This window comes from Hakea prostrata, chromosome 10 (genome assembly GCF_041222555.1).
Source record: "Hakea prostrata isolate BN-2017 chromosome 10, UWA_Hpros_2, whole genome shotgun sequence".
NCBI classification, from domain to species: Eukaryota; Viridiplantae; Streptophyta; class Magnoliopsida; order Proteales; family Proteaceae; genus Hakea; species Hakea prostrata.
Genome location: NC_142609.1, coordinates 32,084,139 through 32,101,077, shown reverse-complemented (window position 1 = coordinate 32,101,077; position 16,939 = coordinate 32,084,139). Strand labels below are relative to the sequence as shown.

At 38.1% G+C, this 16,939-nt stretch overlaps 1 protein-coding gene and 1 non-coding gene across 2 annotated transcripts; one reads left to right on the top strand and one right to left on the bottom strand.

Annotated features, from left to right (window-relative positions):
- The first annotated feature begins 242 nt into the window (after positions 1-242).
- Positions 243-345, top strand: LOC149002509 (small nucleolar RNA R71). Its single transcript, XR_016170528.1, has one exon. It is a non-coding gene; the product is annotated as a small nucleolar RNA R71 (small nucleolar RNA).
- An 8,389-nt stretch (positions 346-8,734) lies between these two features.
- Positions 8,735-14,715, bottom strand: LOC149002508 (Pentatricopeptide repeat (PPR) superfamily protein). Its single transcript, XM_089138566.1, has 2 exons — positions 14,310-14,715; positions 8,735-12,287 (listed from the first exon to the last, which is right to left on the bottom strand). The coding sequence occupies exon 2, from the start codon at positions 12,228-12,230 to the stop codon at positions 10,251-10,253; it is 1,980 nt and encodes a 659-aa protein (XP_088994692.1). The 5' UTR covers positions 12,231-12,287; positions 14,310-14,715; the 3' UTR covers positions 8,735-10,250.
- Between the last annotated feature and the right edge of the window lie 2,224 nt (positions 14,716-16,939).

Sequence of the window (16,939 nt, the reverse complement as noted above, 5' to 3'; positions counted from 1 at the left end):
TTGTTAATGCTTCAAGTTGGACGGCCATGGCTGTCATGGGATCAGTTTCATTCCTCTGCAAAACTCTTGTTGGGGCAACTCTATCCCTTGGCCTTTGATATGCATTTGAGGCCATAACATCCAAAAGATAAAAAAATTATGTTGGATCCTTGTTCATGATTGATCCTCCTGCTGCAGCATCTACTAATGTTCTTGTGGAATTAGATAGACCATAAAAAATCTGAATTTGCCTCCATTGCTCTATTCCGTGGTATGGACATTTCCTTAGCAAGTCCTTGAATCTTTCCCATGCCTCAAATAGTGTTTCTGAATCATACTCGAAAAAAATAGAAATATCTCGTTAATAAACTAGCGATCTTAGATGGTGGAAAGAATTTTACCAAAAATTTTTGAGCCATTTGATCCCAAGTAGTGATGGATCCTGGTTGTAGAGAATGCAACCAACTCTTAGCGTTGTCCCTTAATGAGAAAGGGAACAATCTCAATCTTATGGCATCATCGGTAACGCCATTGCTCTTGAATGTGTCGCAAATGTCCAAGAACCCATCAATGTGAAGATTTGGGTCTTCACTGGGCAATTCAGAAAATAAATTATTTTGCACCATTGTAATGATAGCAGGCTTGATTTCAAAATTGTTAGCTGCTATAGGTGGGCGCTTTATAGCTGTCCTATTATCTCTCACAGTTGGCGCAACATACTCTCCTAGAGTCTTGCGCCTTGGTGCTTCAACTTCAAGAGGTGGTTGATTATTATCAAGATCCATTGCTCCAGAAGTGGAAGATGAATTTCTTCTATCTTTCTTTGCTTTTGAGTTCCTTCGACAAGTTGCTTCAATTTCAGGATCAAAAGGAAGTAAATTATCGTTTCCTCTCCTTCTCATGCAAAATCAGTAGGACCTGAAAGATCTCCAATTCACAACTACAAATAAAATAAAATAATTGGAAAGAAAATATATAAAAGAATTCAAATTAAAACTAGCAGTAACTGATATTGATATTAATCTAATAGTCCCCGGCAACGGCGCCAAAAACTTGTTGTGAAAAAGTACAACGCAAGTGTATTATCGTAACAAGTAATATAATGATAAAAGATCGATCCCTCAAGACTATAGATTAAGTACCAAATTAATTATACCAATTTTATTTCAACAAATAATAAGGAAGATAATTATTCTAGACTATATTGCAAATTGAAAGTTAAATTGAGATTATTAATTGCTAAAGATCTAGGGGTCAGATTTCACCATAACTAAGCATTCCCACCCTTTTATCCCTCTTTATAATTTGAGAAATATTTTCCTGATTGATAGTCGAGATTCCCTTCCCTATCTACTAGTCTCTCTCGAGTACTAATAGAAATTCCCTCAATTGCTAACCCACTATATTTCTATGTGGGTTACAACAACTGAGAAATCATTAAATTCTATGGATTCCCATATAACAACTACACAAACCATGTAAGTATATCTCTATCTTACATGTAATTCATGGCTTTTACTCCAATGAACTAGACACATAAATCCCCTCTCAGTTTATTATGATTAACAAATCGGTTGATTAGTGGCCAATTAATCAAAGCATGAAGAATAGAGTAAAAACTCAATCAAAGGAAACAATATTCAAAATTATATTGATGAATTCAAGAGTGGGAATTCAAAGATAGGCTACATCTGATCCCTAGAAAAACTAAATTAGTTCATACTAGAAACTAAAAACATTACAGAGGAGTTCAAGAACATTGAAAGAAGATCAAGAAAAACTTATTCCCAAGCTTCAGATCTCCAAAGCCAACCAACGTCTCCTGGTTCGATCTCTCTGCTCCTCCAAAGCTCCCAAAAACGTTCTCTCTGGTGTTCCAAAGCTCTCAAAAACGTCCCCCCTCTGCTGGAGTTTGCTCTAGTTTTATAGATTAATTAAACTCAGAGTTTGAATCAAACTAGAGTTCTTATCGACTTAACCAAGGAATGTTTTGCGTATAAATCGGATTAACTTAGAGATCTCCTGCATAATCCCACCGTTGGATTTGAAGACCAAGACGTCGTGAAGCTCTCCTCCAAAAATCGGCTCGATCGGACACCATATGACCATCTGATGAAGATCTTGATCAAAACTGGACAAAGACACTCAAAAATGGGATTCTTCTATCTTTCTTATTTGAATTGGATTCTTCTTCCTCTTTTCCCTTCTTTGATCAAATCCTAAATAGGAAATAAAACATAAAAGCATGCAAGGATTCATTCTCTCATGTTTTGACTTGAGGTAGGACTCTTGCAATAATACCCGGATTTGATTGATAATTTCCTACACGTAAAAGTAATAAATCTTGATTAGAATTTGTTAGGAAATATATAAAATCACCAAAATTATAGAAATTAAAGGAAAGGGTGCAACATATTCATTTTCATATCATATTAGGGTAAATTGATATAAAACAATTGTAAATACATGAAAATATAGTTAATTAATCATATAAAATAATATGCATGAAATCAACTTATCAATGGATAACATAGTTATAGAAGGAGGGGGGAGGAGGAAAAGGGGGGAGAAGAAAAGGGGCGAAGAGGGGGGGGGGGGGCACTGTTGTTTGGGCGGGCCGCCCCCGGGGCCCCTTTTTCGCCCCCGCGGCCCGGTGCCTTCGGAGCGCCTCAAATCGGCGTCGCCTTATTTTTAGGCAATAAAGCAACTGCCTTAGGGTATGAGGCGTCACCTTAGGCGCCTCAAACCCCTTATACCTTAAGGCGTCCGCTTTTTTCCTTTTTTAAATCACATGAAAGATGCCAAATTGAAGGCATATATTGAATTACTTATTAGATTCCGATTGTAAAGTATCTATTGTTTGAACCTATATGCATATTTATAATGACGCTATATGTGATCAAAATAAAAAAATGAAAACAAACAAAGTCGAAAGATAATAAGTTCTTGACTCAAGTCCCACACTCTCACTCTTATCCTAATCTCTTTCTCTTTTCCTCTCTTCCCTTCGATTCCCGTTACAACACTCCGGCAAGCCGACGCGGACTTCTTCTCTTGGTCTTCGCACTTTTTATTTAGGACCTACTATGTGTGGTTTGTGTATGTTGGATGACTGAGGTAGGCTAATATTAGATTTTTATTATATAAGATATGATAGATTTATAATGGATTATAGTGAATGAGATGTACACTAAAATTTCACTTAACGCCTCACCGCCTTAAGCGCCTCGGAGGGCCTCATTGCTCATCGCCTCAACTAGCCTAAACCGCCTTGTATCGCCTCGTCGCCGTGACAACTATGGTGATAATCGAAGGATCAGGTACAGGAGATAAGAATTAAGGCATGCCACTATTTATAAAGGTTGTCTTTCCAGCATGTAGATGGAGATGGTAGTACTACCAGCCTACCACAAGGAGCAAGGTTGAGCAATAAAACTTCTAATTAGTCTAATCCCAAAAACATAGGGGTGTCTCAGTTGTACTCCTACCTTTGAACTTGCCAAAAGAAGCTAAGACGAAACAAGCTCTTCGGACAAACCAAAAAAATTCAGACAACAGCCTGCAGCTCTTTATGGTTCCACATAAGGAGATTGAAGGACTCTCCAAGCACAGGTCAAGGCTGCCTCCACTTAGGCCCCAACAAGGATTTCAAAAAGCTGAACAGACAAGGGAATCCCTCCCATTCATTGGAGATGAATGTTTTCAAGAAATGGAGAGCTGATGTAGGACAAACAGGGAGACCCAAGGAAGGGCCACGGTGGTTGCCCAGCACCCTGTCCTTGCCAACAGCCCAGGAAATTTCAACCAGCATAGAGGCATTTCGGTCATTTTGGATACCCCTAGAACAACTTAATTTGACCTGTGTAGAACTAGAATTTTATTAGGATCCCAGTCCTAATTCTATTCTGTTATTTGAGTTGGTTGTTGATAAGTCTTTAAAAGGCTCCTAGTCTATTTAGGAGTAGTTAAGTTGGAATCTTATCTTAAATAGGATTAGTTCTTGGGGGAAGATCTTTTAATTGCAGTTATATATAGTTTGGAGTTCTCTTAAAACAGAATTCCTAGTTGTTTCCCTTTCTAAGTGAGAGTCTTGAGCAGAGTAGGAGTCCTAAATAAAGTAGGAAATCCTTCTTTGTTTTGGTTTCAAAGTTGAGTGACTTGAGTCCAAGTACGAGTCATTCAATGCAGGCTATAAATACAGCCTTACACATGTAACTAACACAGTTTTTTATGATTAATAAATTTTTTTTGAAGGAGATATTGAGTGGAGTGGTGGTCTCCAAGGGAGGAAACCTGCGGCATCCTGGTTTGTGACCTTCGTTCATGCAATTCGCCTTCTTCGAGCTCTCAACTAGTAAGAAAGCACCCCCTCTCTTTCCTCCATCGTTCCCCAAACCCTAATCCCCACATCTTCTAATCTCCTCCCCAACTCCCAACTCCCACCTCCTCTTGGGACAATCACCCCCTCCCCCACCTAGCATTCAACCCCATCCCTCACCCAATTGCCCATCCAAGGCCCTAAAACCTGCACTTCATCTTCTTTACCCCAAAACCCTAGATCTCTCAATCCCCTCACCTGCATCCCTTCCCCTTTTGGTTTCTTTGTTCCCTTTCCCTCTACCTTTGACCCAAACCGTCACCCAAGCCACTGCCAGAAAACCCTAGAACTAGAAACCCTATGATGTAAACCAAATCCAAGACCACCTAAAGAGGGCCCATGGGGCTTACCAGCAACCCAAGCAATTTCCTCCAAGTATAGGTGTATTTTCGTAATTTTGCAATTTCTTGTTGAGTTCAAGTTATGGTTTAATTGGGTCCATCATGTTAGAGGGACCCTAGATCTACATTTATATTTGAAAATGAGTCCTTACTTTGCAAGTTATTAAAGAATCATGATTAGAGTGGAAATCCTAGCTTGTGAAGGAGTCCGTTAAAGTTTGTCCTACTCCCTGCTAGGAATCTGCATCTACTCTTAGAATTTAGATTGAAACTCTCTAAGGGGGGGTTTTTTTTTGTTGGTGGGGTGTTGAAATAAAAAATGTAGTTAAAATTCATAGCCTTAAAAAAATTCAGAGGGGGTGGTTAAAAAAAATTTTTGTTTGGTTGGTTTGTTTTTTTGGTGGAAATTTTTTGGTTTTTCCCAAAAAAATATGTGTGGGGGGGGGGGTTTGTGTGGTGGGGGGGGGGCCACCCCCAACAAAGAAAAAACCCCTTTGGGGCCGGGGGTTTAAACCCCCCGGGGCGCGCAACCAAACAGGCCCTAAAGCAAATCACGAAGGTTCCTTGAGTGAGTTTATTTATTAGAAGTTTTAGTCAGAATAGGATTGCAAGTTAGAATCCAAGTTTGATTTGTTTAACTTGAATCCTAGTCTAATTTCTTTCAGTAAGTTAAATATAAGCCTTCAAACTATGTAAACAGCAGATCGATTTTGATGAATAAAATTGAGATTGAATTTGGAGGCAAGGAAAGAAGTTGGAGTTCCCTAGAGGGGGCCTGCGGCAACTTTCAGTGAGAGTTTTCTGTAGTTTATCATCAATTCCAGCACCTTTCTTCAAGGTGCAGCAACCTAATCAGTTCCCAAATATGTACAAGCCCCCTCCCCAAACCCCAGCCTATGATTTACCCGCCCCTCTCTCCTACAGTCTTCCCCCTTCCCCTCTAACCATAATTCTGGAACCACAGCCCTTTCCCCCCATCGAGAAGTGAGAACAATCCCCTCCCCCTCCCAAACCCTGCGGCATCACCATAATCCCTTCCCCAGCACTAATCTCCAATTCCACTGACGAGCTGCCGTTATGCTCCCAAAAATACCCTACTACCCTATTGATAATACTAGCAAGGGAACAAATCCGCAGGGAAGAAGTTAACAAGAAAAAACTTAAAATTGCTTACACTAAAATGAGAAACTTGTTAATTAGAAAGATGGTGCAATGAATAGTTACTACTAAGAGTGCAATGACTTTGGAGAAAATCTAAAGGAGGCAAGGGCTTGGGTTCTGAATCTGCTAATGATCAATATTTATGCTCTTTTTAACTACCAAGAACAAACACAATTTTCTTAGTGACTAGAGAAGACATGGTTGGACGAAATAGTGCAGGCGCAAGCAACCTACACTACTCTCTTTGTATCATACTGACACAAACAGCTTATATGATACCAGTACCTAAAACCAGGTGATTCTTGTATTCATGTCATATAATTCATAACAGGTTATAACAAATGCTATTGAATCCTCACGACTAACAATTCTCACTGCAAAGATTTTGAACCACTAAAAGAATTCATCTACTAGATCTAATCACGTATCGAGCAACCATCATATATGTAACAATAAAATTGAGTTCACGATGCTCAATATGCAAGAATAATAAATAGATGAAAAAGTCACCAACAAAATTGTAATTAATCACAAGGTAGCAAAGAATTACATCAATATCTCAACACTAGTTTCATCATAACCCTAGACAAAAAAATTAGCCACTCAGGTTTGCAAGCAAATAGGAACTACAAAAAAAGTTTGAGACATGGCAAAAAGAATCAAGAAGAAGGGAGGGAAGTTTCTCAATAAGGGCTCGTGAAGATGCGGTAGTCAGCCACAACGATCCTTCCTTAGGTTTTTCTCCTCCTCTTCACCTTCGTTTTTTTTCTTTTCTTTTTAAATTGTGGCTGTCCCTCCTTTTTCACTCAGCCACCCACTTTACATTAGGGTTATACCTAATGTGTTATTCGGTCAAACACAGCCAGGCAGTGGTGTCTCTTGCCAATAAAATCTGCTTTCTCCAAAAATATCTTTTCTTCGTTTTCCCAGTTCTATTTTTGGCTCCTCCTAGTCTTTGCTCTTGTACCCATTAATTTGACCCCCATTCCTTCTGACTATAAGAAAACCCAATACCAGAAAGTTGTAGATATTTTTGTCAGCTATCCAGATCATCTTGGATCACCTTAATCCGAGGTGAGATGAGAAAATTATGGCCAAAATACCTCAGGTAGGGCAATTCTGCCAGATTTCAGATTTTGTTACTAAATTTGCTCATAGGGCCTCCCCTTGTTTCCAGTCTTGCTCAGATTTGTGCTGACCTATAAACTCAGATAAAAGATGAAATATTTAGAGTAGATACATGTTTCTTATTATTCATCATGTCAATATCTCAAAGTAAGCACAATTGTTATGCATTTTTATCAACTTTTTGAACTGAAAGTCTTAAATGACTATGAAACATCACAATCCACCAAAGAATCAATGTAAATGTCATGCACCAATGTGATATTATCATCCCCTCCCCTCCCCTCCCCAACACTTCCCCCTCTGTTTTCTTTCTTCTTCTTCCTCTAGCTTGCAGCAGTTCTCAAATGTCCTGAATTTATAAAATTCTGGAATTGCAGCCACACCCTAAACCTTAGATGGCCTTAACCCCTAGATCTATACCCACCCCCTTAGGACTTGCTCCCCTCCCTATACCCTAACTTCGACCCTAAGTTCAGCCCCCTCCCTTGACCTCCATACCCTAGAAAATTCTGCAATTCATCTTCTTCATTAGAAAACCCTAACGCCAAAAACTTCAAAATCTGTAGATCTCTCATTCCTCATCCCAATCTGAAATCCTTTTAGGTTTAGCTTTCCTAACACCCAATTAACACTCAAACCTTAACCCTAGCTTGATCCAAACCCTAGAAACCCTAATGGCCATAAAACCCTAGATTCCCCAATCTGTAACTCAAATATTCAATCCCTAAAATTAATGAAATGAAACGGTTTCAGACTTAATTCTTCAAACCCCAGCTCCTAAACCCTAGCCAAACCTAGCCCTTCCCTTGTTCAACCTTAGCACCCATAAATCAACTACATACCAGCAACTGTAGTGATGTGAACCAGAGTTCACCCCCTGGCCAAAACCTTGGAATGGGCCCCAAAGCCACTCCAAAGGGGCGCACGTAGGCCAAACTCTCCAAGAGGGGTAATTTGGTCCATCCCAGCCCTAATTGCTTGCTGATTTTAATTTTGAGAGGAGTCTTGGTTAGTTAGTAGTCTAGTTTGAGTTAAAGATAAGTTCCTAGAGTCCTTGAAAGTCTTCTTTAAAGATAGACTCTCACAAGTCTTTATTTACAAGAAGAGTTCCTTTTATTGACTAGTCTTGGAGTCTTAGGGGGAATCTATTGTCAAGGAGATTCCAATAGATCTTAAGTCTTTATTTAGATGGTTGAGATTATTTGTAAGGGAATCCTAATCTATAAAGGAAACCCACTTAGGTTGGAGTCTTTACTAGGCTATCAATAAGCCTACTCTTTCTTGTATTTTCTTTAGTTTGATTATTGAATGAAAATTAAATATGAGATGAGGATCGTGGTTCCTCGTTGAGGGGGCCATGGTTGAGGAAGGATTGAGTTCTTCTTCAAAGATCAACATCTATCTTGTGTCTAAGCACTCTTTGTCCAGTCTCCATCATCTTCTTCAAGAGTTTACAGCAGTCTCCAAGTAAGTACAGCAGACCTCACCCCATTCCCTCGCCCCGCAAACCCATTGCACCTCTCCCTAGCCGCTCCCTGGCCTGTGCAACCCTAGATCCCACCCTTGCTGCTGCACCCTTGGCAGCAGCATCCCCAGCCCCTAAGTCCCTCCCCCTGCCCCCTGCAATCCTCCCTAGCCACTCCCCCACCTCTCCTCTACCCTGCTGCCCCTTCTTTTCTTCATTGCAAACCCCCCCCCCATTTTGTTTTGGCTTGTGGCAGAATCACAAGAAAGAAGAAACAAAGAAAGCAAAGAAGGGTAAAATTAAAAAAAGAAGAAAGAATCCAAGAGTCATTCAAGAACCCTCTTCCAAGATCTTCAAACCCCTTTCAAGAACTTCCCTGAAACCCTCCCATACCCAATTGCAGGGTTCCTAGGAATCTTTAATGCACCCTATATCTCTCTGTTCCATCCCATATTGATTATGGATATCTCTTAATCATCCCATAGGAATTTGTTAAAACCCTAAACTTTTCCTTGTCATCCCATTTAGTTAGTTAAGCCAAATCTTGCCCAAACCCAACTCATCATCCCCATCCAAACTTGATAATTCTTTGCTGGTTCAAAGGAAGAATATCCTGGGCAAACCCTCAATTTTAAGGACATCACCTTAGGAACCCTAACCCTAAAATTGGGTTTCCATCACGTAGGGTACTCCAGACCCTAGAAGACTGCTAACACTCAGAAAAAGGATCCTGGAGTGGGCCTAGATCTAGGGTATTACATCAATTAGTCAAACTCTAGATCGGGTTCACATCACCCTAGAATTCCCTAAACCCCAGACTTGAAATTTGAATCTGAATTTAAAAATAACAGAATTCAAATTATGGCTTCAACAATCCAAGATCTCCAAACCCTAGCCGAGCCTAGTAGATCATCCCTACAAGCCCTAAATACCCTAAACAGCCCCTACATTCCCAACCCCAGGATTTGAGAAAACCCTAACTTGCCTGCTGAATTCAATTATTGGATGCTGTAACTGGCCCTCAATTTTGAGGTTGCATCATTAGGATACTTAGTAGCTAATAGAATTCTGTTTTCAGTTTTGCCTTTCCCTTCTTCCTTTTGAATAAAGGAGCCACAAGATTAAACAACCATAGAGCAACATGAACTGGATTAAAATTTCAGGAAATGATAGACTAGAATGTACTGATTATCATTCCAACAGTGACTTAGGTTAGAAGCTTGAAAATACCTGATAACCAAACACCCAGAAAACCCTCGTAAACCTATTCTCCTTGGAACAGAAATTCAGATGGTAGTTGAGAGTGTCTAGTGCCAGTACAGAATCGAGACTGGGTGAAGAAAGCAGCGAACTTGTAGCTTTGAATGAACCAAAACGAACTTCCTCTTCCCCGCTCCCCCATCCATGTCCTCTTCAGATTAGAGAGGAGGATTTGTCATCGGAACTAGAGATTATGTTTGAGGCTTAGAAATGGAATGGAAAAGTGAGTTTTTCCCGAATGGGCTGCATTTGGTACAAAAACAAGAAGATATACCAGCCATTTTGTCATCTTAGAATCAGAAAGTATTCTCAATCTTGAAATGCACTCCAAATTCAGACCTAAAGGTGAATGGTGTTCAACGTCTTCCGAGAAGACTGTTTCTTCAAGAATGGTGAAGGTAGAAATATAACACCAACCAGACAACAAATTATCCCTCAGCATCATCCATTGGTGGGACTTAGTTGTAAAATATGCATCAAAATCCTGGTGATAAAACCAATAGAATTAGAGGCTTCCGTTTTTTTCAATAAAAAATTCTCAAGTTTCAGGCATGGTATCCTCCCAAATTTTTTCCAGCAAGCTCACAATGACTCTGTAAGTGTATTCATCAGGAATTATTCCCATTAGTACCATGGAATCATGCAACTCCAGTACTTTCTGTATGCCAAAATTTTTACTGGATTCGGCGATAAGAGTTGTGTATGTAAAACAATCAGGAGTTAGGCCTAGACAGGCCATTCTTTTCATGAGTTCCTTTCCCTGCTCAATACAACCATTTTTGCACAAGAGGTTGATCAACACATTAAAAGTAACCGTATTCACCAAAATTCCTTCCTGTTGCATCTCCTGGACCAAATCAATGGCCTCGTCAATCTTACCACAACTACAGTAACCATTTATCAAGGTATTGTAGGTTAAAACATCAAGTGGAAACCCAATCCTCCTCATCTCGTCCTTTAAAAGTACCGCCAAATCCAAATGGCCTTCCTTGCACAGACCGTTAAGAATGCAGTTGTAAGTTACCAAATTGGGTTGTCGACCCTCTTTTATCATTTCATCATACACAGAAATGGCATTATCTATCTGTCCTTCCTTGCAGTATCCATCAATCAGAGAAGAATATGTGACTGCATCAGGAATGATCCCCCGAACATACATACATGCAAGCAACTGTTTTGCTTTTTCTGTTTTTTTGCCCTTGCATAAGTAATTGATAAGAATATTGTGCATAAAAGCATCCTCGACCAGATTATTTTCTACAATTTGGTTATGAATGCTAATGGCTTCATCCACATACCCATTACCACAAAGCCCTTGTGCAAGAGTGGAGTACGTGAACCTATCAGGGGAAACATGCTTCTCAATCATGTCAGAGAAGAGCAAAGAAGCTTCTTCCATGTCTCCTTCTTTGCAAAGCCAATGAATAACTGAGTTGTAAATGACAGAATTAGGCATCAATCCTTTCTCAACCATATCACTGCATAACCTAAAAGCTTCCTCGAATCTTCCTTCAGCTGCATACACATTGATCAGAATCGCATAGGTCCTTGCATTTGGCTCAATCCCCATTTTAACCATGTCCACCCAAATCTCTTCCGCCATGGCAAGTCTCCCAACTTTGCAAAAACCATTTATGATGGAATTATAAGTGATTGAATTGGGTTTGATAAACCCCTCTAACATGACCCCCATCTTCCTCATTATCTCCAGAGCAAGTTGGACATCCCCTGCCATGCAAACCCCATGAATGAGCATGTTGAAAGTGACAATATTGGGAAACAAATCCCTCTTCAGCATCCAGTATATCATTGACATGGCTTCACGCAATTTGCACTCATGACAAAGAGCACAAACAATCAAATTACACGTAATCACATTTTCAGTATACCCGTAAGAGACCATCTCCCTGTATGTACTCCAAAATTTATCAGTCTCAGACAACTTAATGAGATGATCCAAATAGTTGTTCCAAGCGTGAATAGTAACCCAGCAACCTACTGTCTGCAACTTCTTAATCACTTTGTAAGCATCTTCAGTCGCCCCAATTTGAGTACAGGCCCTAACTAGAGCATCAAAGGCTGCAACACTCGACAAACAGGTTTCATAACTACCAATCAAGGCTTCCAACAGCTCTAATGGGGATACACATCTATGTTGCATTAAGTATCTCATGAGACACAAAGCATCATCAAACCATCTTGCTTTGACCAGTACATGAACTACAATACTATAAGATTCTAAACAATGTGAAAAGTTCTTTTGCTCCCTAACCCAATTGAAGAAATTCAAAGACAACTGCGGAGAGGACTGAAATTGTAGGATAACCCGTGCCACTAATGAATCTGTCAGATTCCAAGCAATCTTCTCCAAGAATCTCCATTGCTTATGACGTAGATTAACACAAATTGCACCAAAAAGAATATCCTCAGTGCCTGGATTCCAGAATCTTTTGCTAGAGTGAAAGCTTCGGAAAGGGTGATGAACTTTAGTCTTTAACAACCAGGAACGAAAAACCATAGGAAGTTTGGTTTCTAGATGTTATAGATGTATCAATTCATCAATCCTCAAATATATCTGCACTAATAATCAATTGGTCCAAAAGTAAGCAAACATAACAATTATCAAATGCATCAAAGCTCAGTTATCCAAATAACTAGTGAAAATGTGTTTCTCATCTTCTGCAATGTATACATAAAGAGGACCCCAGAAACTCACCTTTGAGCAAAAATTCATGTACAAAAGTATACAGATTATGTCCTACTAGTAGAAACTACAGAATCAGCCATTACCAGCTACCATTATTAAAAATGCTAAATGAAAATTGTTAAGAGCTAATTGCACTGGCACCCCAAAATGGAGGCCTTAAAGCACTGACACCCCACTTTATGTTTAAAAAGCATTGAGACCCCAAAATTGGATTTTTGTTGAATATATTTGTCAAATTTATCACTGAAAACTTTTCAAACACTGTTTATTATAGGGAAACTTTTGAAAATAAACAGTGATTTAACTGTTTATAGTGATAATTTTGACAAATATATCCAACGAAAATCCAATTTTGAGGTCTCTATGCTTTTTAAACATAAAGTGGGGTGTCAGTGCTTTAAGGCCTTCATTTTGGGGTGCCAATGCAATTTGCTCAAATTGTTAATGGCCTTGCTATGTAAAGGGTATATGACCATTGTGTATGAAAAAATACAACATGGACGCGACTCGTCATTTATCGTTTGATATTCTATTTTAAGACGTATACACACTTATATAGATTTATCCTTAAGTTTTTTTTTCGATAGAAGGATTTGATTCTAGTATTCTACCAATGCAGTCAACTCCATTCGTCAGAATAGCCTCCATTGAGTCTCTGCACCTATCCCCTTTTCTTGCTTTCTGAACCCGTCTTTGTTTTCTGAAAATAGGATTTGGCTCAGGATTGCCCCTTTTTACTTTCAGGGTTTCTCTGAATTTGAAAGTTTTCACTTAGCCTAGCACATGTGAATTTATATTTCCCCTTATGCTGTTCCACTTTTACCCTTGCAGCTGGTGTATCAAGCAACCCAACCACAAGCTAGTTCGCTATGATTTAGTTTCTACTTTTGCATGTAATCAGATTTAGGAAGTTTATTCCCAAATCCAGGTTTCCTTTCTACATTAAATATAAGCCTGCACAAGGAGGAAAGTTGGCTTATTAGCCCAAGTCTTCCTCCTCCCTCTCCTCCATCTTCTCTTTTCTCTTCTTCTTCTCCACTATCATTTCTGGTTTTCATAAGTCTTCTGCTGTTACAAACATGATACAAATCAAAGACAAAAAGGATAAAAAAAAATTCACCAAAATAAAGACAAAAGCTATAATATAAATGCAATTAATATACTCCACTCAATCTACATTTACTCATAGAAACTAGCCAAAAGCTTTTGTTTCCTACAGAAAACTGAGATTATATGTCGTTATACATTGTTTCAAAATAAAATAAATAAAAAGAAGAAAAGAAATGAAAAAAAAACCAATTTTACCCTCATACCAACCCCTAGCAGCACACTGCCAACACCTTTACTGCCCTCTGCATCTTTCCACACCAGTCTCTGACTCTCCTCCTGTTCCCACCACTCCCCCAAACAAAAGAAAATCCCTGCCCACACCCACCTGAGCAACACCCCACCCTCGCCCCCATATGCAATCAACCTCATCACCTTTAAGCAGCCTTCTGTTCCCAGCATCCAAGAATGTGTGTCAGTTTCGCTGACTTTGATCATGCAAGGTTGGTGGAGGACCTTGTTCATGCACAAAAAAGACATGTTTGAGCCTCATACCTGTCCTCCACCACTCTTCTTGTAAAGTTACACTCAATTAAAATTCATAGCATAACAAACACAGCCCATTTTTCTAACAAATTAACGATACTAGAAGAAGTTCCTCATAAACTCTAACTTCAATACCCTTCTTTTTCGTATCTCTCAAATTCTTTTACAACACATTCCGATTCAATCAAACAAATGAGGAAAAAGAAAAACAAGAATCAGATTTTGGAATAAGAAGTAACAAATAAACCCTTCATCTATCTCCAAGCCATCCATCCCTACAGAATAGATATTGCATACCTCTTCGAAGCTGCACGCTATCTTTTATTGTCAGCACTGGATTGATAATAGAGATGTCGGTAGCAGAGTTTTGCTAGTCTGTAAAATTGATAAACCCCTTCAGGCATATGGGCGCATAGCCTGAAACCGTCTGAATCCAATTAAGAGAAGGTCTTGAGTGTTTTCTTTTACACTTTCTGTTCCTGCTGGACTGAGTCGACGATAGCAAGGGTTTTTTCTTGTGACCAGAAAAGAGGAAGTAAGCGTCGGAGAAAGAAGAAGAGGACTCCGGATGGACTGGCGTCAAGCAGAGGCCGGAGTGACAGGTATAGACCTACTACTGCGGCATCGTCGTCTTCTTCTTCCTTACTGTGGCGTTGCTCTGCTCAGTCTATGCTTTGTTGGGATGGAGAGGTAAAGCGAACCGCGAAACATATTACTGCGGAAATTTTGGAATAAAATTTCATATCCACCCCCTTAGTTATCAACTAAAATTATTGCAACTCTCTGACTTACCTAATTTATCATTTACACCCCCAATAAATAAAATTATATCAATGATAACCTTACCATAGAGGCATACCTACAGCCAAATTAAACTTTTCAAGAAGACGAGAATAACCTTAAAGCTGCGTTTGTTTGCTGGAATAAAAGTGGAGTGGAAATAAATGGGTGAGAAAATTCTTGAAAAAAGTATAGATTTCTTACTTTTCCCTTAAATCTCAAAATGGTAGATTGTTTGGTTGCTTAGGGTGGGAAAGTGAGAAACAATGTTCCTTGAATCAAGAAAACTTGTTGCTGATGTGGCAACCCAACTTTCCCACCCCAAGCCATTTTAAAATCCCACATATTTGTTGGGACTTTGTGGGAAAGTTGGGAAAAGTAAAAAGTGGGACCCACCACTATTATTTTTTCACATGACCCTTTCTTTTCCTTTTCTTCTCCTTCACCCCACTACACATGGGGTCCACATGTTTTTTTCCACCCCACCTTTGCAAACAAACACAGCCTAAATGAGAGAAAGGGATTCCCTTTTCACTCAAACATCTAATGATTGAGAGCAATGGTTATGTTTTTTGGATTCGAATAAAATTGATGTTATGTTTTCAAATAGTTTTTTTTCTTTAAGTTTTATTTCTTTTTTATGATTTTTACATATCTTCGATGTATTCCATTTTACTTTAATGAAGAATATAGATATCCTTCAATTTTCAGTTAGATCCAAGATCAGTGAAGATATATGTCTCGCAAATAATACTACAACGCATACTATATTAAGGGATCAAATATTTCTCTTATTTGAAGATAGAGGAAGCCAAAGTTTATACAATAACTGATAGTACAAAATTAATTGAAGGCTCAGGAATAACTAATTTATTATTACCTAACAAAACTAAATTGTTAATCAATGATGCATTATTTTATAATAACTCTAAAAAAAACTTATTAAATTTCAAAGACATTCGTCAAAATGGTTATCATATTGAAACTACATATACTGGTAAAATCTAATATCTTTGTATTATTACAAAAATGACAGGTAGAAAATACATTTTGAAAAAATTATCTGTTTTTTCTTTCGGTTTGTACCACAAATATTAGCATGGTTGAAATACATGCTTTGGTGAATCAAAGGAATATTGATTTTAATAGTTTTATTATTTAACATGACCGGTTGGGCCATCCCGGGTTTAATATGATGCTAAAAATTATTAAAAATTCACAGTCATCCATTGAAGAACTAGAAGATTCTTCAACTCAATGAATTTTCTTGTGTTATTTGCTCTCAAGGGAAACTTATTATTAGACCATTACCAGTTAAAGTTGGATTTGAATCCCTTGTATTTTTTGAACGTATATAGGGTGATATATGTGAACTCATTCAATCATCATGTGGACTATTTAGATATCATATGATTTTATTAGATGCATCTACAAAATGGTCACATGTATGTTTACTATCAACTCATAATTTGACATTTGTGAAATTGTTTACTCAAATAATTAGATTAAGAAAACAATTAACAGATTATACAACAAAGACAATTCGTCTTGATAATGCTGGTGAGTTTACATCTCATGTTTTTAATAATTATTATATGTCAACTAAATCATAGTTGAACAGGTTTGTCGCTCATATTTATACCCAAAATGGTATGTCAAAATCATTTATTAAACGTCTCTAATTAATAGTTAAGGCTCTTTTTGGTATCAATTATCATTGTCAATTATGAGAAATTTTTATTATTTTAAATTGTTTGGCATCTATTATGAATTTTATTTTTATTTAAAATAATAGAAAAACCTCCAAAATCCATAATGAACTTTTTGTCCATTATGGATTATGATGAGAATTTCATTATCTTCATTTGTGTAAGTTTACTTAAAGTTCTATAAGTAAGATGAGGGTAAAATAGTCAATACACATTCTTTTATAACAACCATACTTTTTCCTTCTTTTCTCACTTGTTTACTATCATTTTTAACAATTTTTTATCTTGACACCAAACCATTTTTCATTCTTGACCAAAAATGAATTCTTGTACTTATTTATTTTAAATAGGCATAATAGAGAATGAGAATTGATACCAAAAAGAGCCTAAATCATTACTTATGATAACAAAACTCCTTATGTCGGCATGAGGATATGT